Below are 22849 nucleotides of genomic sequence, written 5' to 3' on the forward strand. Positions count from 1 at the left end.
AAATCTCCACATTCTCAAGCGCGCGCAATTCGCACAGACGCCCACCCCCCAAAAACGAAAAGTTACATGCGTAGACAAGACAATCGCATCCTTCCATAAATTAGAAAATCACTTCAGCCCCCAAAAGCAGAAAAAGGAGCAATCGCGAACAGAATTCCAGTCGCATTGAGCTTGAGCCTACTACTAGTACTGACCCTAAGTGAGGGTACCCTACCCACTACGTACAGCACCGAACCAGGCTAGCTACGGACGCTGGGCTGGTTCCGCCATCCACCCGCCGAGGTTCTCCGCGTTGCAAATCGAGTCCGAATCCGATCGCGAACGCAAAAATCCAAAAGACGGCAGACCGAGCGCGTACGATATCGCCAATTAAATCGAAGCGAAAAAAAGAAAAGCTAAACAGAGAACGACAAGACGAGACAAGATAAGAACTATCGATTCGTTGGCAAAAGAGTGGTGTCGACAAGAACCGCCAACCGAAAATCTATATCGCCGCCGCCGCCGCCGCGCGACAACGACGACCGACCTCGTTCATATCTCATCGTTCCTCGTTTTTTTCCGCTTACCTTTGACCTTGACCTTACCTGCATCTTACCAACCAATACCGCAACCCGACAGAAAGGGGATAAAGAGAGAATTTGGGACTAATCTAATCGGCAACGCCACTCAAAACGACACAAGAGAAAAAAAAGGGTAGACCGAAAATGACGACCTCGCAAAGCACAGGGATGACCCCAGCTTCATCAGAAAGTCTCGACTCGGAGCTCCTCGCGCACCTGGCCTCCAGCGCGGCACTGGAAGATCTCCACGCGACCCTCCTCTGCTCGCTGCAACGGATGGGCTGGACGGAAAAGGTCCGAAAATTGTCGCAGGAGCTCCTGCGCGCTGGGCGATGCGAGCGATTTGACGATGTCGTTGAGGCGGTGGTTGCGTCCGCGGAGGGGCGGAAACATCCGGTTTTGGCGGGGTTGGACACCGTGAATGAGGAGGAGAAGAATAGTAATGGGGATGCGGAAGGGTACTTTGAGAAGGTGGATGTGCGGATCCCAGAGGCGGTGGTTGAGCAGGGGGTGAGGGCGATCAAAGAGGTGTTGCGCGAGGTGGTGGTGCTGGATGATGATTCGGATCTGTTAGAAAGCCATGATTCGCACCATGGCGCTGGTGATGGGAAACAAGAGAATGGTGGCGGCGGCAAAGCGGAGACTAAGCCATCCAAGTCGTCAAAGTCAGGGGATCAGTTCCTAAAGAATGGTGATACAAGCCCTGTCAAGAAGACGGATAAGAAGCCGAAGCCTGGAAAACAGGTCAAGTGAAACCGGTCATGATGGCTGCTTCATATGTGTCTTGATATCTTTCTTGTTTTCTCCTCTCTCGGTTTCTTTTTTCAGGGTATGTATTTCGGTCACTTATCACGGGGGTTTTCCTGGCATTCTCATTTTCTTCTGGCGAGATTGGTGTTTAGAGTGGGTGGGAGTTTGTTGCATTTTGATACCATATCGACTACGACGTGCATGTACGACGTCAACTTGTGGTCTTTGCCCACACCTACAGTGGGCAGTGTTCTAATCTTGATAGACCTATATATTACAGGTGATTCTCGATTCTATAAGAGTCATTGATGCATTAAACTAGAGCGTCGAGTTCATCTCTCCACGTAAGAACTATTATGGCATCTAGTATGCGAGACGTAGATAAAACAAAAAATATGGACAACCCTTCTTCAAAAGGAAACCAATCGTATTTCCTAGCAGTCCATACCCTCATCAGCCCCGCTAGATCTAACTAGTGCTGATACGTGACTAAAGAAAAGACTTTAATAAAAAGAAAAACAAGCAAAACACTCAATTCCCAATTTAATCATAGAGGCTGTCATCATTGCCGGCTTCACCGAACGTGTTGTTGTCCTGGACCTCGCCTGCAGAGGGGAAGCGGAAGAAGCTGCTGCCGCCCGAGTTCTTCAGGCTCTGAGCAAAAGCTTCGTACCGGCGGATTTCCACGTCGCTGACAGACCGACGGGCCGACTTCATGGCCTCTTCGAAGTGTGCGCGGGTAAGTTCTGGTACAGGGTCCTCCTCATCGACCTCATCCTCATCCATTGTGACATCCTCACCGTTAGTCTCACGCTGTTTCTGGCGCTCGATATCAGCGCTGATGGACTGCTTAATGGCTAGCTTGACAGCACGTTGGGTAACGAATCCAAGATCAGCGCCCGAGAATCCGTGGGTCTTGCTGGCAATGAAGGGAATGTCCACATCGCCTGCGACAGGAGTCTTCCGAAGCTGGGCCTTGAGGATACCCTCACGAGAAGTCTGGTCGGGCAGGGGAACGTAGACAAGGGTGTCCAGACGACCAGGACGGACAAGGGCAGCATCAAGCTGCTCGGGTCTATTCGTGGCACCGATTACGAAGACGTTCTTCTTCGAGGTCATACCATCCATTTCTAAGCGGATAGTTAGCTTACGCATTCAACCAAATACCAACCAAATACAGTAGATTTGTTTTCACACTTACCAGTCAGGAGCTGATTGACGACACGGTCAGAGGCACCGCCAGCATCTCCAACAGAGCCACCACGGGACTTTGCGATCGAATCCAACTCGTCCAGGAAGACGACACAAGGAGCGGCAGCACGGGCCTTGTCGAAGATATCCCGAATGTTGCTCTCGGACTCACCGAACCACATAGAGAGCAACTCGGGTCCCTTGACGGAGATGAAGTTGGCAGCGCACTCATTGGCGACGGCCTTGGCGAGCATGGTCTTACCAGTACCAGGAGGACCATAGAACAGCACACCCCGAGAAGGCGAAAGACCGAACTTCTGGAACTTCTCGGGGTGGTCCACGGGGTACTGGACGCTCTCGATGAGCTCGCGCTTGACCTCCTCGAGACCACCAATGTCCTCCCAACGAACGTTGGGCACCTCAACGACAGCCACTTCACGAAGAGCCGAGGGGTTGGAGACGCCAAGGGCATAGCGGAAGTTCTCCATGGTGACACCAAGGGAGTCGAGCACTTCGGCATCGATGGTGTCCTCGTCCAGGTCGATCAAGTCCATCTTCTCACGAATCTGTTGCATAGCAGCCTCAGAGCACAGGGAAGCAAGATCGGATCCAACATAACCGTGGGTCTCGGCGGCAATGGTCTCCAAGTCGACATCGTCTCCGAGTTTCATGTTCTTGGTGTGAATCTGCAGAATCTCCAGGCGGCCAGTGGGGTCAGGGATACCAATATCGACCTCACGATCGAAACGGCCGAAACGACGGAGAGCAGGGTCGATGGAGTTAGGGCGGTTGGTAGCGGCCATGACGACAACGTTGGAGCGAGCCTTCATACCGTCCATCAGAGTCAGAAGCTGAGAGACGACACGGCGTTCAACTTCACCGTTGGTCTTCTCACGCTTGGGGGCGATGGAATCGATCTCATCGATGAAGATGATGGCGGGAGAGTTCTTCTCGGCCTCTTCGAAGGCCTTGCGCAGATTCGACTCAGATTCACCAGCCATCTTGGACATGATCTCGGGACCGTTGATGAGGAAGAAGAAAGCACCGGTCTCGTTTGCCACAGCACGAGCCATCAAAGTCTTACCGGTACCAGGGGGGCCGTACATGAGGATACCGCGAGGGGGCTTGATACCAATAGACTTGAACAGCTGGGGATGACGAAGAGGCAACTCTACCAATTCACGAATCTGTGCCATCTGCTTGCGGCAGCCACCAATGTCATCGTAGCCGACCTCGTTGAGGTTACCCTCCTCATCTTCACGCTGGACCGGCTCACCCTCGCAATGGATGATGGTATCCTGTGCAACAATGCCATACTCCGGAGGATCTACCTCAACTACCTTGAATTCCACCTGTCTCATACCTCCTCTTACTGTGAAAAGGTCTCCCTGTCTCACAGGTCTGTAGGCTTCGCGGAAGTAGGGGGCGAGGTAAACGTCAAAGAGGGATCCGGTGAGACCCTCAATGGTGTCTGCAATGGGGAGAACGGCGATACGCTTGGCCTATAAGACGAGACTGTGGTTAACTGGCAAGCCCTGTCGAGCCGGAGTCAGGAAGCGCCTACATATTTAATATCGGGGCATGGGTGAACAGTGATAACATCGCCGTGCTTGACACGGAGGTTGTGCCTCACCACACGGTTGATACGGGCACTTCCATCATCAAGGTCATCATCTGCCAACACAATGAGAACGGTGTCTTTCCGCTTCTTGCCCTTCACCAAAACTGTGTCACCGCGGAAGAGCTGAAGGGTTTCCATGGTGTTGTTAGAAAGAGCGATAACGGAGTTATCATCGTTGACGGCATCGGTCACACTGAAAGCCCTTTGGTTAGCATCCATCAAGGTACTTCCCCAACGTTTACCGGTTGAAGGGGACGATTGCTTACATCAACGAGTTGGGCTTCTTCTTCTTCTTGAGGATGGCTGTCGAGGTGTCGAGTTCCTGTGACGAAATAAGTCAGCGTCGTGGGCGGCTAATTCCCTGAGATGAATTGTTACCTCTTTCTTCTCGGCGCCAGAGGCGTCCCTTAAGCTCGGTTAGCACATGGATTGCTGCAAAAGGAACGGAATCGAAACGTACTGAAGGTTCACCCTCTTCTTCTCATGGGTGTGGTCTGGTTCCGCGCTCATTTTGACGAAAAATGAAGATGGGTCACTGATCTAGCAAGCTCTTGAAGCAGGGTAGGTACGCAGGACGCCACTGTATCGGACTGATGATGCCCGACGACAGGAACTCGAGAAAAGAAAAAGAAAACAAAGAAACGAAATAGAAACAAACAAAGCAGTAGACACGACAAAATGTCTGCGAGACGAGTGAATGGGAGAAAGGGGAGGATTGATAGATCTTAGCGGAGAGAGAGAGAGTTGGAAGTGAGATCAGAAGTGGCAGAAACAGCTACCCGTTAAGAGGTGACGATAGTCTCAGTGCCTGTTGTTGATGACTTAAGCCAGGTTAGGTTCATCAGCCACTGGGGGGTTGCCGCCACCGCCCCGAGTACAGAAGCCCATGGAAGCCGGTCGCATGCTGGACTGGTCAAATTTCACCAAAAAATCAGTTCTTTCTCTTGAATCACACACGATTATTAATTCGGAAAACTGTCCTTTGGCGTTCACTTTCTTTGTGATTACTCACTCACATTGCTTTTTGTTAATGTTGACTGACGTTACTCCGACTACTCCTTACCTGGGGCTTGGCCATGTCCCCTCCTGTACTGTACTCTGTACCTAATTTCCTATTCTGTAACGTACCGCGACCGGGGTGCCTCAGGCAGACAGACTGATATCATATACAATACCAGCCTCATTCACCCTGCCATATCACCCCCAAGTACCCAAGGCTCCAACATGACTAGACAAATTATAATGCCTTCTCAGGCTTTGTCCATAGTAACAATGTTGCCTGGTCCAAAAAAAAGTAATAACCCCTTATTTCCTCACTGCGTCGGCGCTTCTCAGTATACTATACGTTTCCATCTTCTCATTGTTATCTCAAAATTAAGTATACCTGCCAATAATCCACCAGGTTTTACATCCTATGAGGAACCAATCTATTCATATGCATATTGACTAGCAAGGCCCATAGTCATATTATAGCTCAAGAGCATATTCTTTCTATCTCAATACTATCAACGAATTACATACATAGTTCACCCAAGCCATCCCTCTCACAACTGAACCACAGCCCTCCCCTTAAGAAAAGAAAAGGACAAAAGGATTAAAGAAGCACACGATTCTAACTAAGACCTTACCCCCCCAGCGTCTCCCCAAAGAATGGACTCCCGCCTCACCTAACCCGAACTCATAGGGTCCTCCGCTCCCAAACATGGAAGACAAACCATGGTATCCAGAAGACTACAGACAAGCTCTCCTCAACACTCTCACCGAGGAAAAGCTGACAGAACTCCTCGAAAAACAAAACTGTGCACCGCGCTTCGTCTACGGGGTACTCATGCTCCCCACCGTATTGAAGTATATCATAGAGGACCAAGCTTCCGACATCACGGAATGCATGACTCGTGCCTACATATCAGGGTACAAGCTCTACCAGATCTCACCGAGGAGTCCGCCCGTCGTCATTCGAACATCTAATCCGCATGATACTGTGCAAGGGATGGTCGTGTTCGGGCTAGATGTGAATCAGCGGAACTTGATCTATGATTTTGAAGGGGGGCTCATGAACTTGGTGGATGTGAGGGTGCAGATTCGACTGAAGGATAGTAGTTTACTGAGCCATGATATTCGCAGTGGACGGACGGTTGATGCTGGGATGTTTGCTTGGCTTGATTCGAAGGAGGGCTTGATACCTGTTGAGAGTACGGCTTGGTCGTTGGATGGGTTCTTGAAGGGGAGTTTCTATGAGAATATTGCTCAGTCCCAGCGTAGGGTTATGTTGGATGGGTCGAGACGGATTTAGTGAGCCTCAGCGGAATGAGTCGTCTCTTCTTCCTTTTAGCGGGGATTCGTGATTTATTGGCCGTTTTAGCCGGCGTTTTGCCTTGTAGGGCATGCATGATGGTATGCAAGGACTAACGGGAGCATTGGTGGTTGGAGTTTAGTGCACTTACCGTTGTACACATTAGATGGTACTAGATAAAGAAGTAATGGAGGCTATCTTCAGTATCAATTGCTAATATGTGCTCTGCAATGGAACTATATAAATTAGCGAAATTTTAGTCTATCATGAAATCTTTTAAGGTTCAGCGCCCCTCCGAATCGCGCCACTTAATATACTCTAAAATCAAACTTATGTACAGATCACAGCCCAGCCGGATATCATGTTTGGTCTAGGACCGCCCAGTCGCGGTCCATAAATCATAAACGCCCCAGGCCCCAGCCATGAAACTAACGACTCCGCTCAGGCTATCGGGGAAACCAATTCCCTTTTCGAAGCACCAGTGAAGACACAACGGAGCCCAGCAGGTATTATTCACTAGGCTCTTCTTCCAGGCGCGGAGCTCAGCTTTCAGGGATTCTTCCTGCTTCTCCTTCGACACTTCGCCGCTCATTCTCCTCTTGCGGAGTACGTGCTCTCTCCATAGTACGAAGAATTGAAAGAAGATGTGCCCAAACCAGGCCCGGGTGCTCCATATATACCACTTGTCGATACCTCCCCAGCGATCGATTAGCTTCTTCGAGATTACACCCTTGGAGGCTAGGAAGCCGACATTCTCAAGTGCTTGGTAAATCATGTTCACAAGCACCTGGAGGAGGGTCAGGGTGTAAATTATGCGGTCTGATGGAGGAGACTTTATTGTGGCAGAGCCCCAGGTCCAAAGAGGAAAGAGGCCCAGAAGCCGGAGGCTATAGCGGGTCTCTGACATAAGAGCGGACAGGGCAAGAAGCCGGGATTGTGAGGGAGTCGCGTTCGGTGGGGTCTGTTTGGCTTTTGACCTCAGTCGGGCTAGAAGACCCAATCGTGTCTGGAGGGCAATCCATGGTGCGGAGGCGAGGAGGTGATGGAGCGCATGGGTAAGATAACCGGTGACAGCGAAAATTCGTTCTTGGCCATAGGCCGATGTCATGAGCCTGTATAGAGTGCGCCGTCAGTGATATGCAAACCATGCTGTGCAACAGCAACGCATCGCGCAAAGATATAAGACTTCGGAGGAAAGCACTTACTTGTCTAAGCGGCCTATAGTAACGTCGGTTGCCCTGAGAGCTGCTAGCAGCTGGTGCTGAGCAAGATTCAAGGAGGATGGTCGCGATGGTGAACCCCCCGCGGGACTGGCCGATTTCCCCACATTCGGTGCTTCGGTAACGGCTGGCGCAGAAGAATCAGGAGGGTTTTCAGTGTTGGCCATGGTGGGCACTTTGGAAAATATGCGGGAGTCTCCGATGAACTAGAGAGGGCGGTAGGGGGCGCAGGGCGATGTGGATTTATAAGGCAAGGTCAACGCAGAGCATCTGACTAGCACTTCTTTGTGCTTGGCGCGGATGCCGAGGTTCGGGAATTTACAGCTCAAAGAGTCTAGTCGTTGAATTTATAGATTAAATCCGAACTGCCACAGTTAGTCATTCCAATCACTTGGCCTTCTATTGAATTACCTTATGCCATACTAGGAAGATGCCCTGTTAGATACCTACAGCAAGTGGTCGTCTTAACTTTTTGTAAAAGTTTCCGCGTGTACCGCACACCGAAATTGAGGTGTTGTTATTTGGAGTTGATCTGCATGTGGATTCCACTATAATAAATTGTTTAGGAAATTATGCTTGCGGCACTCTTCCTTCATAAAACATCCTAGTAGATCATCCCGCCCATTTAACACATGCTTTTGCTTCCCTAAGCAGCTAGAATAGTCCTATCCATCTCATTTTTCGCTTTCGCGCTGATCTGGGGAATAGCGACCTAGTCCGTCGTGGCATTGTACGACGACGGTGAGATTTAATCTTCACAATATAGTCCTGAATCCCGTCATCCTTCTTGCCTTTGTTGGATATTCGCCCTGGTAGATCTTATCGCCTCAGGACGTTTGATGCAGAGGTTGTCATCGATTCTGTTCTTCCGTGCTGCCGTCATGGCCGTGCTCTGACCCGACTGAATAATCACCAACGACCGCAGAGATAGCCACTCCGATGATGACACTTTCACTCGACTGGTTCGCGTGCGATCCGATACCTCCAAGTTCAGTGTCTTCACTTCCGGCCGATATATCGAAGGACTGATTGACGAGCTCATGGAGATTGGTGTTTGTGATATTCTGCCCGGAAAAAAGCCTGATACTTGAATGTTCGTGGCCTTCGCTAGTACTATGACCCGATGAGCCTATATGTGGAGAACTAGTGCTGGTAGACTGAGAGCGAAGCCCTATGTCGCGAAGGATATGGGCATCGGAGACGGGCCTCCCGAGCAAATCCCACGGATCCGGAGGAGTAATAGAACGGTCGTTGCAGATTTCATTGAGGCTGATCCAGGTACGCTCCTCGAGATTACCATAGCGACGCTCACAGTAACGACAGGCCCTGAATGCACATGGGAGAGGAGGAAGCGAGCGCTGGAAAATTCGCGAGATTTGTCCAGTATGTTCGGATAAAGCCGTGAAGTCGCCAGAGCCCTCATCCCGCTGGCTAACATCTTCAATCAGTTCAACCCATGTATCATCCTGATTATGACCAACATGCACACTACGCTGAGCATAAAGCATTGATAGTGGTGGGGGTGCGGGGGCCTTTTCTCTCTCCACCATCTTCACGACGTTCAGCTTCTGGTGGACCACAATTTCCTTCTGCTCTGTCGTATAGTGGCCATCTTCCATTGCTTTCAGGATCCAAGGACTGAGAAACGGACCGCTCATGGGATCCAATGGACCAGAAAATCCCGCAGTGTCCTCAATACAGAGATAGACCCAACCAAGATATGGCCGTCGTCCACATGACTCGCATGTTTCCATACGGTCCACGCAGAACTGGCGTTCTACCACACTGTGATGGCAGCTATGTTGGCGGGCCGTTGTCTGGGGGGCGAGTGGAGCCGTGGGATTAAGCCCGGAATAATCGCCCTGGTTGTGAGAAGGTAGCTGGGGGTCGACGGTAGACGGGACATCAATTGCTTGGGCGGCAACTTGATGCTGGTGGGACTCTGGGGGAGGTACTCCTTGTAGAACAGGTAATAAATGACTTGAATCAATACCTGCATTCTCTCCAGAATTCCCCTTTCTGGGGTTCTCCTCCACGTTATTTGCCATAGGGTTCAGGGGATGGTGGAATTAGTAGTGAATGAGTGGAGGAATAAGGGAGAGCAGTGTGGCATTACAAGATGATGAAAGACGTTTGGGACGTGAGTGATAACTTCCAGTCTCAGGGTGGTAGGGTTGCCATCAGTCACAAGAGCATTGAGGCTAGGAAGAATTACTCTCATTCATGGCACTCATTGCGGAGAAGTCTCTCATGTTAGCGATATACTTTTCTTTCATCTATTTTCACCCCATTTTCCATCCGTATAGGCTTAGACACTAACAGAATTAACAAACTATTCTGGGTTGCTGAACGCTCATTCTACATGTGTGTAGGAGGGCTAGACTGCATGTTATGTAGCAAGCCCTAGATTTATCAGTCCATGAATGAAGATTCTTTAAATAAGTAAACAAATCGAACTTCACCTGTAGGTCTCCGTTGCTGTTCATTCTGTAATATACATTTTTCTTTTTCTTTTTTTCATCTCTGTATGTTTCGTTCACTATTTGATTATGTTAGTTTGGTTCCGATAAGTACTCTATGGTTGTATTAAGAACACGAATGATGAAGGGTATTTGAACATTCTAAGAATGTATAGAGATATATAGAAGGTAGAAATAAGAGGGGATATTAGTAAAGCCCTTGGTGACGGGTATTATAAGTATTTATTCTTTAGAATTAATACTGGCGATATTGGAGGTGATAGGCTATCGGAGGTGACCGATAGAGAGCGGAAGAGCGAGCGTACTGGAATAAAGTCAAATTAGCAGGGAATTTTCCAAAGGAAATTAATTAATTAAGGACAATAAATATAAATAAGATCTGCCGACAACCGTGGCCGATTTAATGGTCTGCGATTATCCTCCACATTTCCCTCTATTTCTTTGAGTCTCGAATTCCATCGCCTTTTTTTTTTGAGGGGCTCACTTGTTCTTTTTCTTTCTCAACACGGACTCCATTGTCGATAAATGACTTGCATATAGCAAAGCCCACCGGTTTTCCAGATCCAGACGCTATCATTGATCTCATATATTTCAATTTTAATCATCTACCTAGTTTAATCCCTCAATTAATTTTGGCTTTACCTTTAACCTTGGGACTTTACCTTACTTTACCTCGGTAAGCTTGCCGTGTTCCAAAGCTGTCGGTCTTTGAGAGTTCCAGCCTCCTCATCCGATAAACAAACAGCTCAGCTCGCCTTTCCCCCCCCCTGTTTTTTAGATCCTGGCGGGACTTTCCTCCAACCCCATAATTTCACACCGATTTTCCCATTCCCCTCTCAACCCACTTCGCCCCATATTCAACTGTCTGTCATCCAAGGTCCCATTGATTCCATCCTTGTCCGTGCGGATCGCGTATTAACTGTTCCTCATAGACCGCGCGTCTGCCGCCTCTTGCATCCGTTGCCGCTAATTCCGACAACGGCATTCCTCGTCTCTCCTTCCGGACGCCACCGCATTAACCGCCATCATGTCCGTGAAATTCCAAGACAAGTTCCAGGAACAGGTCCAGGGCATCCGGGGCCAGGTCCAGGAAAGGATTCAAGGGCAAATCCAAGGCCAGTTCCAGGAGGAGGCCTCAAAGTCGCTTCGCCAAGACACAAAGGAATTGGTGCATAAGGTCGGCGAACGCTTGACCGGTGGGAACCAACAGAATGGCTATTTGGCGGTATGTTCATCATCCTCCAATCCCGAAGCGATTGGCGCAACGCATTCGCTGCGATCGCAACTCGCTGACATGGAAAATGTTCGCATCGATAGATGTACCTCCGTCAATTGCAGAAGAACCCTCTACGCACAAAGATGTTGACGTCGGGTGTGCTCTCGGCTGCTCAAGAATACCTGGCGTCGTGGATCGCGGGTGATGTCAGTAAGCATGGACACTACTTCAGCGCCCGCGTTCCCAAGATGCTCCTCTACGGCATGTTTGTCAGTGCCCCACTGGGCCACTTCCTCGTGGGCATCCTCCAAAAGATCTTCGCCGGCCGCACAAGCTTGAAGGCCAAGATCCTGCAGATCCTCGTCAGCAATCTCATCGTATGTTCTTCCGCGCAAGTCGGATCTTGGGATCCATGAACTGCGCTAACCGAAAGTGCAGGTCTCCCCCATCCAAAATGTAGTATATCTATCGTCGATGGCTATCATTGCCGGCGCGCGCACCTTCCACCAGGTTCGCGCTACCGTTCGTGCTGGTTTCATGCCTGTCATGAAGGTCAGCTGGATCATCTCGCCTGTCGCACTTGCAATCGCGCAGAAGTTCCTCCCTGAGCACACCTGGGTGCCGTTCTTCAACGTCGTTGGTTTCATCATTGGAACCTACGTTAACACTCACACCAAGAGGAAGCGTCTGGAAGCTCTGAGAAAGGTAAATCGCTTCCATGAATTCCCCCCAACTCACCCTTACTGACCAAATCACATAGCGTTACGACCAGCGCCGCGGCCCAGGCAGTGAATACGAGCCCAAGGATTACCGTTAATTGTACATAGACCCCGACCCTACCCATCCGGTCCAAGCGGAATGACCCGAACGCTTTTATAATCTATAGCCTATCTACTATACCTCCGACAGATAAGACGTAACACAGCTTCTCTGACAAAGCAAACCGAAGGTACCGACGATCTGCTGCTTGGACCCCACCACCCAATTACCCCTCGCATGTGTCATTGATCCTATTCTTATGTTTCTATTCTGATCCGGCCCAAGATTGTTACGCATCTTGATTTGCGCCGAGATGAAGATATGTTTGACCGTTACGATGAATGCTTTCCTTAGTTTTTGTCTGCAGCTGGCGATCCACATACCTTGAGAGTCCATAATGCAGTTATTTACCACCTTTTCAGTGTCAAATCACAAATTACCTTCAATATCTGTTCTATATTACCCATGGTTTAGAAACTGTAGGGATCTACAACAAACCTGTCACGAATTGTGCAAACTTGTCAATGGAGAGAGCTGTAGAGTCCGACCCGCGACTGAACCCCGGAGATTAAAATAGAAACGTAGAATATTCCCATTCTACGGTGAATTCATACACTCATTCTCTTTCCCATCTATCGAGTTCACACCCCACCGGCCATCACTCCACTTCCATATTATCCCCTCTCTTCTTCTGCACCCAGACTACAAAATCGTCCAGCGCTCCGGGCCACGCTCCATCCGCACTCCACCATCCAAACCGCTCATCATCAAGAGACTTCCGCATGAAGACCTCAACCTGTTCCCACAAATCCTTATTAACGGGTTTCTTTCCGCGCTCCTCCAGGAATTCAATCCACCAGTCCAACCACGGAGTCGCCTTCGTATTCCACTGGACTCCGCCTTTGTCCGGCGTGAAGAACAGTTTCCACTGTTCAGATGCAATTTCAAACTGGAGGTTCCGCTGGCCCTGCATCCGACAGAGCGGGAAAGTATACCGGTAAACGCGACGGAAGAGTTCTGGCTGTGTAGGGATCTGCGATCGGAGGTTATCCGCATGGGCGATCATTTTGTCGACGGTATCGCATCTATTCCTAAATTAGCATACTCTGGTTTGTGGTGGGGGTGGTTGGTGTGTATACCCAACAGCCCTCCAGCCATTCAGGAATCCCTCGCGAGTAAATTCGCCCATAGACGGTGACTTCAGAAGTTCTGCGATACCGAGACATGCCACTTCGTCTAGTTCCACTTCGATGTCACCTAGGAATCTCATCGCTCCGTCGATGCCGATGCCATCGGGGTTGTCTTCCGGGCAGTCTGGGATGGAATTAGCGGCGATATCACGTATGGTTTCCAGTTTTCCAAATCTTACCTCGATAGCCGTCGAATATCTTGTTGATGGCGGGAATGCTCCCTCCGGCCCCTTGGGGGCTCTGGTAATAACTAAACCCTGTCAGTAAGCGTAAACTGCGTTGATGTGACTGACATTCGCCTCCTTGAGGTGCGAGAAAGAGTGGCCGGCAGAAGACGGGTTAGTTTTGAAATCTTAGAGCGGGCCCCCATGTTGATTGTGCGTGGACTTGAATGTCTGCGCCGTTCTAGGTTCCCGTTGTGAAGCACCCAGTGGTTGGGCATGACACAATAATGACGCCTGGGATTTAAACGACGAGCCTCATCCACTAAAGCGTATCCCGTGATGAGGCCTGAAAAAAGCGTATCATACACTGGGTCTATGAGGTTCAAACGCCAGAAGATATTCCCCATCTTAAGCAGAATATTGTGGTACGGTGCCACATGGGGGGCTAAGTCGGAGGTGATTGCGAGCTACCCAGATAGCCTCTAAAAGCAAGACTGGCCTAAGCACCGTGTTGTCGTATGACAGATATTACACAGTTGGCCTCGAACCATAGGATAGAAGTGCAGCCCATGGGGCACTGCCATTTGAGTAGGGCGTCCAAGAAGATATTGAGAGTAAATGCCTGGCGAGTTGTCTTCTGTTGCTCATTTACCTGCCAAAGGCGCGCGACGACTCATTGCCACTGAAAAGAGTATAGCCATTAAACACAGGAGCACAGATTCCGCATAACCATCCCGCAAGCAACAAGGGGGCCCGACATTTCCACACTACAAAGACATGCAGTACGGCAGAGCGGAAGCGTGACAGGCCGGGAGAAGCTGGAAGACGCGAGAATCCAGCCAGGCGGGCAAGAGGGGGAGAGAGGGCAAAAGAAGGAAAGTAACCTAGGCAACTTACGCATCAACAGCCTCTTCGACATTCCACCTAGACGCCTTCAAGAACTATAAGTGATATATTAGCCATTGGGTCGTGGTGGTCGCACGTGACAGAATGTTATATGTACGACTTGAGTCCAATAATGTTTATGGGAGGAGATATAAAGACTCAATCATACCTTGGCGGCTACCGTATCCTTAGCCTGTGTGAAGTTCACAAACTGAGCTATTTGTTGCTTCTGAAGCCCTGAGTAAGGTGGCATGGTGGGGTGTGCGGATGGGCCTTTAGGTACGATCTCTTGATATCTGGAACCCTGAACAAGGGGTGAGAGTGGGTGAAGCCTGAAATAAGACTAGGTGTGAAGGGTCTAGTTATTGCAAAGAATATGAGAAAAAAATTGGGGACGCAGTAGATAGAACTATGACTGATCAGATGCGAAGATTCATATTACCGCGTTTGAAGCGCTGACTGATTGCCGATAATGCACGTGCCCCGCAGTATCAGTATAGCCTGAGTCCTACATACAACATCTGTTACAAGGAACTACATATATAAGCCTAAAATAATTTGGATTGATTCATCATTCTCTTCACAATACTATTCATTCCTCTTTTTTTTTTTGTCTCTGTTATTCTCTTTAATGCACCCTTGGCTTTTGTGCTCTTTAACTACTTGCGAAGGGGCCCCATTCTTTCTATCAATAAGCCACAAACGAAACAAACGGGATGGACAAGGCTACAGCGGCATTAAAGCGGAAGGACAAAGCCATTGAGTTAAGTGTGGTTGTGTGTTTTGAAAGACATATTAGGAAGAAACTAACTGGGTGTTGACGGGAGGAAGATGAGCCATTGAAATCGCATATGATAATGAATCCAGTATGCTGAGTAACAAAGACGAAAACTTTTTTATAAAGACAGATAGACAACTCCAGAACTCCTGCGAGAATCCCCAGGTATCTAGCATCCAACTTCCATGAACGATCCCGCGTATGCAACGAGTTTCCTTTACGTCGTGAAAAGAGTATCTTCCTAAGGAAAAGTCAGTAAGTTGTAACTCTTACAGGCTTTTCATAATGACGAGTATTACCGATCTCAAGAATTCACCTGCATCTGCTTGCCGGAAAATTATAACCGCAGTCGCTTCAAGCCGTTTACTTTCAGCCGAGCTCCTAGCGCTGATTCCGAATCCCTGGGCTATTGTTAACCTTTTATTTCATCCGCTCCCTGCTGCCAGAATCCGTCTTACCAAGGGAGTATCATTCATGTTATAAACAACAACTCCTGCGTGCTCCGGGCAATCCTCGCTCCATCTACCGATGTGTGCCTTGACGATATTTCCACCGTACATGAAGGGCATCTCTCCGTTCGGTTTGATCCAGACCTTGTATCTTGCGTGCGGGGCAATCACATCCAAAGCTAATCGGGCCGACGTCAGAAATCATGTCGGTAAATCGCTTCTAGGTTGGCGGACCACTCACCGGTGATGTGCATCATGAACTTGCCGCCCTTGGTAAACTTTCCAAGGCAGGTTCCGAGACTCTGATTAAGTTGAAGTTAGATATCATGCCGGTAAATCGTTTATACGCTGGAGAGCTCACCAAAATATTTGGTCTTGGGAAGGCACTCGCTAAGTTCACCATTGATAGCCTCGCGTAATACACTCGGTTTCCATGAAGACGGAATACATAACGGTCATTAGGGTCGTCAGACGTAGTGATGAGGTTGTTCAACGAGCGACCGGTATAGTTGGCCAATTTCTCGAAAAGAGTTTTCGTCTCTTGTTCTGTGAGTTGACGCATTTTGAGTAGTTAATGTGAAAGAGCGTGTTGTTCGTAGTCGAAGGAAAGCTCCGCGGACAAAAAATCTAGAAAAAGTTTAAGTGGAGAGCTTTTGGCATAAATGGAAGTCTTGGCACCGCAGAGAAAAAAAAAAAAAAGTTTCGGACCCTCAAACCAACCGTCGACCTCACCACAGTCACGGTATTTCAATCGTTCAACAAAATCACCATGGCTCCAGGGCGCACGACAAAAAGGAGGCGCTTGAGCCCTCCTGCTGACGAGGTCAATGATGCTTCTCAAACTTCCAAGAGCTCATCCTTAAACAAGTTCTACAGCACCGCCGCGGAATGGGATCTCGAACAAGATTACGAGCGCCGCCCGCGCAAACTGGACAAGAAAGATAAGGAGAGGACAAGATTGCCTATCAAAACCGCGGAGGGTTTACAAAACATTGAGGAACCGGAGCCTGAAGAGTCTGACAGTTTTCTTGGCACCGATGACGATGAGGGGGATGACGCCCAGGATGATATGGACGAGGATGAGGAACAGCCTGCTGAGGAGGAGAAACCTAGAATTCCAATGAAGCTACAGATTCTTCAGGCGAAAGAAGAGCTGGCGAAACTGGCGTCTTTGATCAATGAAGACCCAGAGGAACATCTTGGGTCTTTCAAAACAATGTCCGAAATGGTTGATAACGGCGCACACGTTGTAATCAAGAAACTGGCTCTTGCTTCACAAGCAGCGATCTTCAAAGATGTGATTCCAGGCTACCGCATCCGCCCTCTCAGCGATGGAGATATGTCCGCTAAGCTTTCGAAAGAAGTGCGCAAACTTCAAAACTACGAACAATCGCTTCTGTCACATTATAAACATTACGTTCAAAAGTTGACTGAACTTACAAAGCCATCGAAAGGCTCGAAGGACGAGATCGATCCCAGTTTAAAGAGCATTGCGATCAACTGCGCTTGTACCATGCTCCTTTCTGTACCACATTTCAACTTCCGCGGTGAACTTCTGAAGATTCTTGTCAACCGCCTCGCTAGGAGACAAATTGATGCTGATTTCGTCAAATGCCGGGAAACAATCGAAGAGGTCTTTGCAAGAGATGAGGATGGAGTCGTCTCCCTCGAAGCTGTTCGTCTTCTATCGAAGATGATGAAGGCGAAGGAATTCAGAATTAATGAAAGCGCCCTAGACACTTTCCTCCACCTGCGACTACTCTCTGAATTCTCTCACAAAGCATCAAGGGACAGGGTCGATCGCGAGCCGGAGGAGGATACATTCCGCGGTAAGAAATTGAAACAAAAGAAGGAATTCCGGACAAAACGGGAGCGCAAGGTCGAGAAGGAGCGGAAGGCTGTGGAGAAGGATATGAAACAGGCCGATGCGTTAGTCTCTCATGAGGAAAGGGATAAGAATCAAGCAGAGACATTGAAACTTGTCTTTGGGGTGTACTTCCGAATTTTGAAACTGCGGGTTCCTCCTCTTATGGGCCCTGTGCTCGAAGGCCTCGCCAAATACGCACACTTGATCAACCAAGATTTCTTTGGCGACTTGCTTGAAGCGCTGAAGGACCTAATAGGACACGCTGATCGGGCCGAACTAGAAGACGATGATACAGAGGACGAAGATGCTGAATCGGCGACAACATCAAGAGACGCTCAGCGTGAAGCCCTCCTTTGTACTGTCACTGCTTTCGCGCTCTTGCAGGGACAGGATGCCAGCAAGGCGGCGGCAACCCTTCATCTAGACTTGAGTTTCTTCATCAAGCACCTTTATCGCGCCTTATACTCTCTTTCAACAAACCCTGATGTCGAGTTTAACCCCAATAAATCTCTTCGGCTTCCCGATCCTGATGAGCACAGTGAGACCCAACAATTCAAATCGAGGAACAAAGTCAACTTCCAGACTCCTACAGTTCTGCTGCTTCGCTGCCTTCAGTCCACACTGCTATCCCGCGCACAAGGAATACCACCTCCAGTGCGTGTTGGAAGTTTTACCAAACGGCTCCTGACGACGTCGCTCCAGGTCCCTGAGAAGTCTGCAATTGCCACGCTTGCCCTTGTCAATCAGGTAGCGAAACATCACGCAAATCGGATCTCTCCTTTATGGCATAGTGAGGAGCGTAAAGGCGATGGTGTGTTTAATCCCTATGCGACGGAAATTGAGGCAACCAATGTCTTTGCTGGAACGGTATGGGAAGGAGAGTTATTGCGACTACACTACTGTCCTCAAGTCCGGGATGCTGCGGTGGATGTCGAGAAGATGATCTCTTCGAGGAAATAAGCCATTGTCATTCTGACTATTTGCAATGTTATTAACATGATGTCCTATTGCCGTAAAAAAACATTCCTCTTGTTTCATCGATAGAACCCATATGTAATGTTCTTTGTCCCGCTTCATTTGTATTGTTTCCCACCTGCTCTTTTTGCCTTTGTTTTGATTCAATTTCTTCGCTTTGTTTTTTATGTTGTTTTTCCTTTTTGGTTTAGCCAGATCACGATACCCGCCCGTGTCAAATCAAATCAAATCCAATCCTAAATGAACGCCAACTCGATTATCCTTTCGTGCTTTCAACCTATTCGAGGCTGAGGCCCCTATTCATTCCATGTCTAGCCAACTCCACTTCCCAACAAGTTAACGACCCCCAAGCGGCCTTCTTAATGTGCGCCAATCTCATAACCCTGTAATATCGCCCAGAACGTCCCTCGGCCATAGTTAGCAATCCAATAGACTGTTAAAGAAATCGAAAGCAAGTGGAGGCAGGGGAATGAACTAATAGTTTCAAACTAGTTGCCCTCATTTTTCTCAATTGACTTGTATGCATATGCTGCGCGGTACCAGGTCGGTAGGTCCAACTCGTCCGATTCCGACTGTCTGGGAGGAGGGGTCGGGCCACGGTAAGCAAACGCAGTGACCTCTTTAGCCTGAGACAGCCGTGCTTCAGCAAAAGGAGTCAACGCTTCCATTTCTCCAGAAATTGGATGGAGCGGAGCTGCAGAAAGAGGGGTATATCCCAGAGCGAGATCCTGTAGGACTTGGCCGCGACTGGACGACGCCGAAGGACTTCCGAATGGGCAATCATTCCAGTTAAACGAAGCGGCGTTTCTGGAGCGAGAGCTCAAATCCTGATAGGACCGGGAGGATCGCAGGTGCTGCTTGAGTGTCAGGGTGCTCTGCGTGTTGAGACGCTCGCGTTCCGCCATGATCTGCTGCTGGGTTTGATCGCGCAGGGCAGGATGGATTGAACTAGGGCTATCCTCTGCCAGGCGACGTGCTGTCTCAACGATGCTGAAAGGAGCTGTCTGCATGGGAGGCGTGGTCGGAAGCTCTTCCTGTTCCTTGGGATTTTGGTTTTCGGAAGCTTTGTTGTCTCTGCTGCACTGGGCAGGAGGCAGGGGATCGCTCTCATTCTTGCTTTGATTGTCACTTTCATCACGGGTGTGGGGGTAGAAAGTACCCATCTTAGCTGGGTACCTCATGGTGTGAGTGTTCACTTCTTTGTGAACCGAAGTGTGATTATTATCAGCTTTTTCTTTGCCTTTAACAGAATGGTGGCGTAGAGGCTCTGGACTTTCAGTGGATGTCTTACCAGAGCCTTCCAAGCTGTGCTGTTTGGAGTGAGTGAAATGGTCTGTCTTACCATCGCCATGGAAACTTGGTGTTCGGAAAGCTGCGGTAGGTGTTGGAACATCATCACTTAGTGTCTGTTCCTCGGCGTGTTTGTTCAGTGTGTCAGGTTCATTTTGGTTGTGTTTTCCCCCTTTCCTGTTCCCTGTGTTGTTCATCCCCACCTCGTCCTTTTCCACTAGACGTGGTTTGCTTTTTCTGAACGGCTGCTGCCTATCGTCTTTAGACCATCTCAAGAAGCCGAGGCTCCCCTGCGACCTGATATTCGCGGATCTTGTATCCTGTGCTGGGTTATAGGGGAGGGAGCTTGACCTTACAGTCGAGGCAGACGCGTTGATCTCGCTTCTCAGTTTGCTAAGCTCACTCTGCAGGTATTGCATTATCCTATCTTCCATCTGAAGCTGCTCGCGCTGTAGAGCACTAATTTGAGTCTGCAACTCCGTCATGGCTCTCTGCACTTCTTCTATCTCGCGTACCACTCGACTATGGAGCGTACGCATATGGTCCTGTAGAGCCTCTATCTGCCTCACGATTTGATCTGCTGACCAGTTATGGACGTTTTCCAAAGTTCGCGCGAGCCTGTTAGCCGTACCATCAACGTGGATATGGATCGAATCCATGTAGGTGGCTATTTGCTGCTCTAAGGTCACGGTGTTCTGGTAGCCTGGATGTGGGGGAGGAGGAGCATAGCCTCCATGGCTTGTCACGCCAGAACAGAAACAAGTATCATCTATAGGCACATGAGGATCGAATGGTGGCCTCGACTGTGTTGAGTCGAGGGCAGGTACAGCCTGTGCTGCGGCGAAGGATCTCCGTGATCTGGTAGATGAACGTCTGCTGTATTGATCGCTCAAGTTGTCTACACGAGCTGTCTCCTGTGCCCTGGCAGGCAAAGGCCTTTGTTGATCGGATGAGACAATCAGAGGATGACTGTTCTCCACCGTGCTTTGTCTGTCATTGTAAGGCGAGGATATCGCTGCATTAGAAATCTGACCTTTTGGTGCATTGTGTATTGACAGAACCGGGCCCTTAGCGGAGGTAGCATCAGTCTTTGACTTGGTGGAAATGGGTGGTTTGTTCTCCACTTTCGTGCTGATAATCCGACGCTCCGCATCGACAACCATCGGATGGCCCCTGCTACTCTCTCCTACAGTGGCTAGAGATGAGCCGTCGATTAGTACAGCGCCAAGGCGCGTCATAGGGTCCACGTTTGCCACTTTCTGGTGAGGCTGATCTTGGTCGAGTACGCCTTTAAGAGACTCTGCATTAAGCTTGTCAAAATCCTTAGCCTGCTGTATGGGACAGGACGAAGCGCTATTTTTGGAGCTTTCACAGCTACCTGTGTCCAGAAAGGTGGTGGTCTCGGCTGGGGCAGACGCAGGATGCACTCCAGGCTGTCTTGGCTTGGGGACATACAGCTTTTCCTCGTCGAAATCAAGAGGCCCAGGCGGCGATTGTTTATTCTCTTCACCCTGTGGATTTCCAACACTCGGTGGCAGTCGAGGCATAGCGCTAAGCGGAGGGTCTTGAGCTTTACGGAACTCTTTACCAAGCTCTTTGAAACTGAGTTTGGACTTAAGCGTTGCGACTATTGATCTCTTCTTTTCCCCTTCGACCCTAGTACCCGCAACATTCTCAGCTGGCACAGGCTCCGTGGCAGCCTGTTTCTTCGCGCCGCCCAACTTCGTCCGAACGTTAAGCTTTGAAGCTGTGGTTGGCCCAGGCACAGGATCAGAACTATTCCCTGCTGTGAGGTGGCTAGGCTTAGGCATAGGGAGGGCGAGTCCCTCGTCATAATTCAGCCCCGACAATTTTCTTATCGTGTTAGGTCTCGAAGAGGAGGACGCAATTGGACGGGTTAGAGCTACACTCATCAGAAAAGCCAGGGCAACAACAACATATGGGAGTCACGGCATACTACTTTCAGTTGAATATCCCAAATCCCCAAACTCCAGCCCATACAGCCCTTTTTCACGGCGTTCTCGCTCGCGTGTCCTCATCTGTGCCCAAGCATTGCCAGGCATGCTTGACACGAAAGGCAGTCTCACCTTGGGTCTCTCACTCGGCTGTTTTTCTTCAGACCTAGTTTGAATTTCCGGATCTTTGTCGTGGTCGGTCATATTGGATAAAGATTCGGGTGCTCTTAAAGAATGCCTGTCAGAAAGAAAGAAACAAAGCAAGATACTCACAAGATACGTACTAACCTTTTTCAGTTATATTCATATGTTGTCCTGTCACAGTTATGTCGCTCTTGTTACGTTGCGAAATGATTTCACTTAAAAGTTTTGAGAGGTGTTGCAACTTCACAGGAACAGACACAAGCAAGCAAGTGGGATTATATGTGGCTAAATAAAGCCTTCACTTGGTGTTGTGGTTGCTAGGCACGCGCCACAGCATCAGACATGAATATCAGTGAATGTTCACTGTTGCTTGCTGCGGCATTCTGGCGGCGTATCATGGAGATGGCTGTGCCTTTCTTCTAATTACTTTTCTCCATCTCTCTTTTACTGGGGCTTAGGATGTCTCTGTTTTCTGTTCTTGTTCCATTTTCTATCAAATATTGTCTTTCTACGGCCGAAAGTATTTCTCAATCTGAAGACGTGGGATATACGTGTGCATACATACAGGTCCCTTCAGATTCTTAACCAGATATCAGTCGGTCCCAGGCAACGAGAGCATCTGATCTTCTACACTATCACTTCCCAATAAGAGGACATAGATAACCCCTAATTTAGACATCTTCTACGTAATCTGATGGCATATATAAGACTAGAAAGAGATCAGGCTTATCCAAAGGAACAGACAGAATCCAAGAACAAAACCCATTGCAGTAATCTTCATTATCATCAATCATAATCACAATCACATCGTTACATACTGATAGACGTAAATCAACTGCAAAACTAAACAAATCTTGTTAACTACTAACGGTTTTGACGCAACAAACACGCGGTCAAAAAGATAATCGGCACATTCTGGAGAGGAGAGAAAAAGCCAGATAGCAATAACCTGAATTGATAAAAGCACAAGTCAAATACAGGGGAATCAAATTAGTCGAATAAAATGAGCGACAGGGTCTTGGTCAACAAAGTCGAGTAACTTATCGGGTATATGCATGCCAG

The 22849-nt window shown here is 48.9% G+C and overlaps 10 protein-coding genes across 10 annotated transcripts; 4 read left to right on the top strand and 6 right to left on the bottom strand.

The window, feature by feature from the left end:
- Positions 1–704: 704 nt before the first annotated feature.
- Positions 705–1313, top strand: BDW43DRAFT_306041 (uncharacterized protein; the record flags this gene model as incomplete). The annotated part of the gene is made up of 1 exon (XM_032045933.1): positions 705–1313. The coding sequence occupies one exon, from the start codon at positions 705–707 to the stop codon at positions 1311–1313; it is 609 nt and encodes a 202-aa protein (XP_031905993.1).
- Positions 1314–1853: 540 nt separating this feature from the next.
- Positions 1854–4632, bottom strand: cdc48 (AAA family ATPase CDC48; the record flags this gene model as incomplete). The annotated part of the gene is made up of 6 exons (XM_032045934.1): positions 1854–2440; positions 2512–4003; positions 4066–4315; positions 4389–4444; positions 4501–4528; positions 4583–4632. The coding sequence occupies 6 exons, from the start codon at positions 4630–4632 to the stop codon at positions 1854–1856; spliced, it is 2463 nt and encodes an 820-aa protein (XP_031905994.1).
- Positions 4633–5084: 452 nt separating this feature from the next.
- BDW43DRAFT_73893 (gamma-glutamylcyclotransferase family protein) lies at positions 5085–6600 on the top strand. Its single transcript, XM_032050458.1, has one exon. The coding sequence runs from the start codon at positions 5825–5827 to the stop codon at positions 6413–6415; it is 591 nt and encodes a 196-aa protein (XP_031905995.1). The 5' UTR covers positions 5085–5824; the 3' UTR covers positions 6416–6600.
- Positions 6601–7892, bottom strand: BDW43DRAFT_73950 (uncharacterized protein). Its single transcript, XM_032050459.1, has 2 exons — positions 7621–7892; positions 6601–7527 (listed from the first exon to the last, which is right to left on the bottom strand). The coding sequence occupies exons 1-2, from the start codon at positions 7800–7802 to the stop codon at positions 6786–6788; spliced, it is 924 nt and encodes a 307-aa protein (XP_031905996.1). The 5' UTR covers positions 7803–7892; the 3' UTR covers positions 6601–6785.
- Positions 7893–8486: 594 nt separating this feature from the next.
- Positions 8487–9683, bottom strand: BDW43DRAFT_306045 (uncharacterized protein; the record flags this gene model as incomplete). The annotated part of the gene is made up of 1 exon (XM_032045935.1): positions 8487–9683. The coding sequence occupies one exon, from the start codon at positions 9681–9683 to the stop codon at positions 8487–8489; it is 1197 nt and encodes a 398-aa protein (XP_031905997.1).
- Positions 9684–11142: 1459 nt separating this feature from the next.
- Positions 11143–12148, top strand: BDW43DRAFT_306046 (Mpv17/PMP22 family protein; the record flags this gene model as incomplete). Its single annotated transcript, XM_032045936.1, has 4 exons — positions 11143–11340; positions 11433–11708; positions 11770–12036; positions 12092–12148. 4 exons carry the CDS (start codon positions 11143–11145, stop codon positions 12146–12148), a joined length of 798 nt encoding a protein of 265 aa, XP_031905998.1.
- Positions 12149–12748: 600 nt separating this feature from the next.
- Positions 12749–14582, bottom strand: BDW43DRAFT_306047 (defective in cullin neddylation 1 family protein; the record flags this gene model as incomplete). Its single annotated transcript, XM_032045937.1, has 5 exons — positions 12749–13175; positions 13230–13404; positions 13460–13530; positions 14342–14385; positions 14499–14582. 5 exons carry the CDS (start codon positions 14580–14582, stop codon positions 12749–12751), a joined length of 801 nt encoding a protein of 266 aa, XP_031905999.1.
- A 317-nt stretch (positions 14583–14899) lies between these two features.
- On the bottom strand, positions 14900–16254 carry BDW43DRAFT_260772 (ribosome biosynthesis protein NIP7). Its single transcript, XM_032040237.1, has 5 exons — positions 15918–16254; positions 15798–15858; positions 15566–15735; positions 15407–15508; positions 14900–15348 (listed from the first exon to the last, which is right to left on the bottom strand). The coding sequence occupies exons 1-5, from the start codon at positions 16116–16118 to the stop codon at positions 15325–15327; spliced, it is 558 nt and encodes a 185-aa protein (XP_031906000.1). The 5' UTR covers positions 16119–16254; the 3' UTR covers positions 14900–15324.
- Positions 16255–16287: 33 nt separating this feature from the next.
- Positions 16288–18644, top strand: BDW43DRAFT_260774 (nuclear export protein Noc3). Its single transcript, XM_032040238.1, has one exon. It carries the CDS (start codon positions 16326–16328, stop codon positions 18381–18383), a length of 2058 nt encoding a protein of 685 aa, XP_031906001.1. The 5' UTR covers positions 16288–16325; the 3' UTR covers positions 18384–18644.
- A 242-nt stretch (positions 18645–18886) lies between these two features.
- Positions 18887–21847, bottom strand: BDW43DRAFT_306050 (uncharacterized protein; the record flags this gene model as incomplete). Its single annotated transcript, XM_032045938.1, has 2 exons — positions 18887–21591; positions 21646–21847. The coding sequence occupies 2 exons, from the start codon at positions 21845–21847 to the stop codon at positions 18887–18889; spliced, it is 2907 nt and encodes a 968-aa protein (XP_031906002.1).
- Between the last annotated feature and the right edge of the window lie 1002 nt (positions 21848–22849).

This window comes from Aspergillus alliaceus (genome assembly GCF_009176365.1).
Source record: "Aspergillus alliaceus strain CBS 536.65 unplaced genomic scaffold BDW43scaffold_2, whole genome shotgun sequence".
NCBI classification, from domain to species: Eukaryota; Fungi; Ascomycota; class Eurotiomycetes; order Eurotiales; family Aspergillaceae; genus Aspergillus; species Aspergillus alliaceus.

What these genes read in the sequence shown, in the direction of transcription:
- BDW43DRAFT_73893 (XM_032050458.1), top strand. Translation starts at nt 5,825, where the DNA reads ATGGAAGACAAACCATGGTATCCAGAAGACTACAGACAAGCTCTCCTC.
- BDW43DRAFT_73950 (XM_032050459.1), bottom strand. Translation starts at nt 7,802, where the DNA reads ATGGCCAACACTGAAAACCCTCCTGATTCTTCTGCGCCAGCCGTTACC. An exon ending in ACTATAGGCCGCTTAGACAA is followed by an intron (nt 7,528 to 7,620) that starts GTAAGTGCTTTC and finishes CACTCTATACAG; the next exon opens with GCTCATGACATCGGCCTATG.
- BDW43DRAFT_260772 (XM_032040237.1), bottom strand. Translation starts at nt 16,118, where the DNA reads ATGCGTCAACTCACAGAACAAGAGACGAAAACTCTTTTCGAGAAATTG. An exon ending in ACATGAATGATACTCCCTTG is followed by an intron (nt 15,509 to 15,565) that starts GTAAGACGGATT and finishes ACAATAGCCCAG; the next exon opens with GGATTCGGAATCAGCGCTAG. An exon ending in CAGGTGAATTCTTGAGATCG is followed by an intron (nt 15,349 to 15,406) that starts GTAATACTCGTC and finishes ACTTTTCCTTAG; the next exon opens with GAAGATACTCTTTTCACGAC.
- BDW43DRAFT_260774 (XM_032040238.1), top strand. Translation starts at nt 16,326, where the DNA reads ATGGCTCCAGGGCGCACGACAAAAAGGAGGCGCTTGAGCCCTCCTGCT.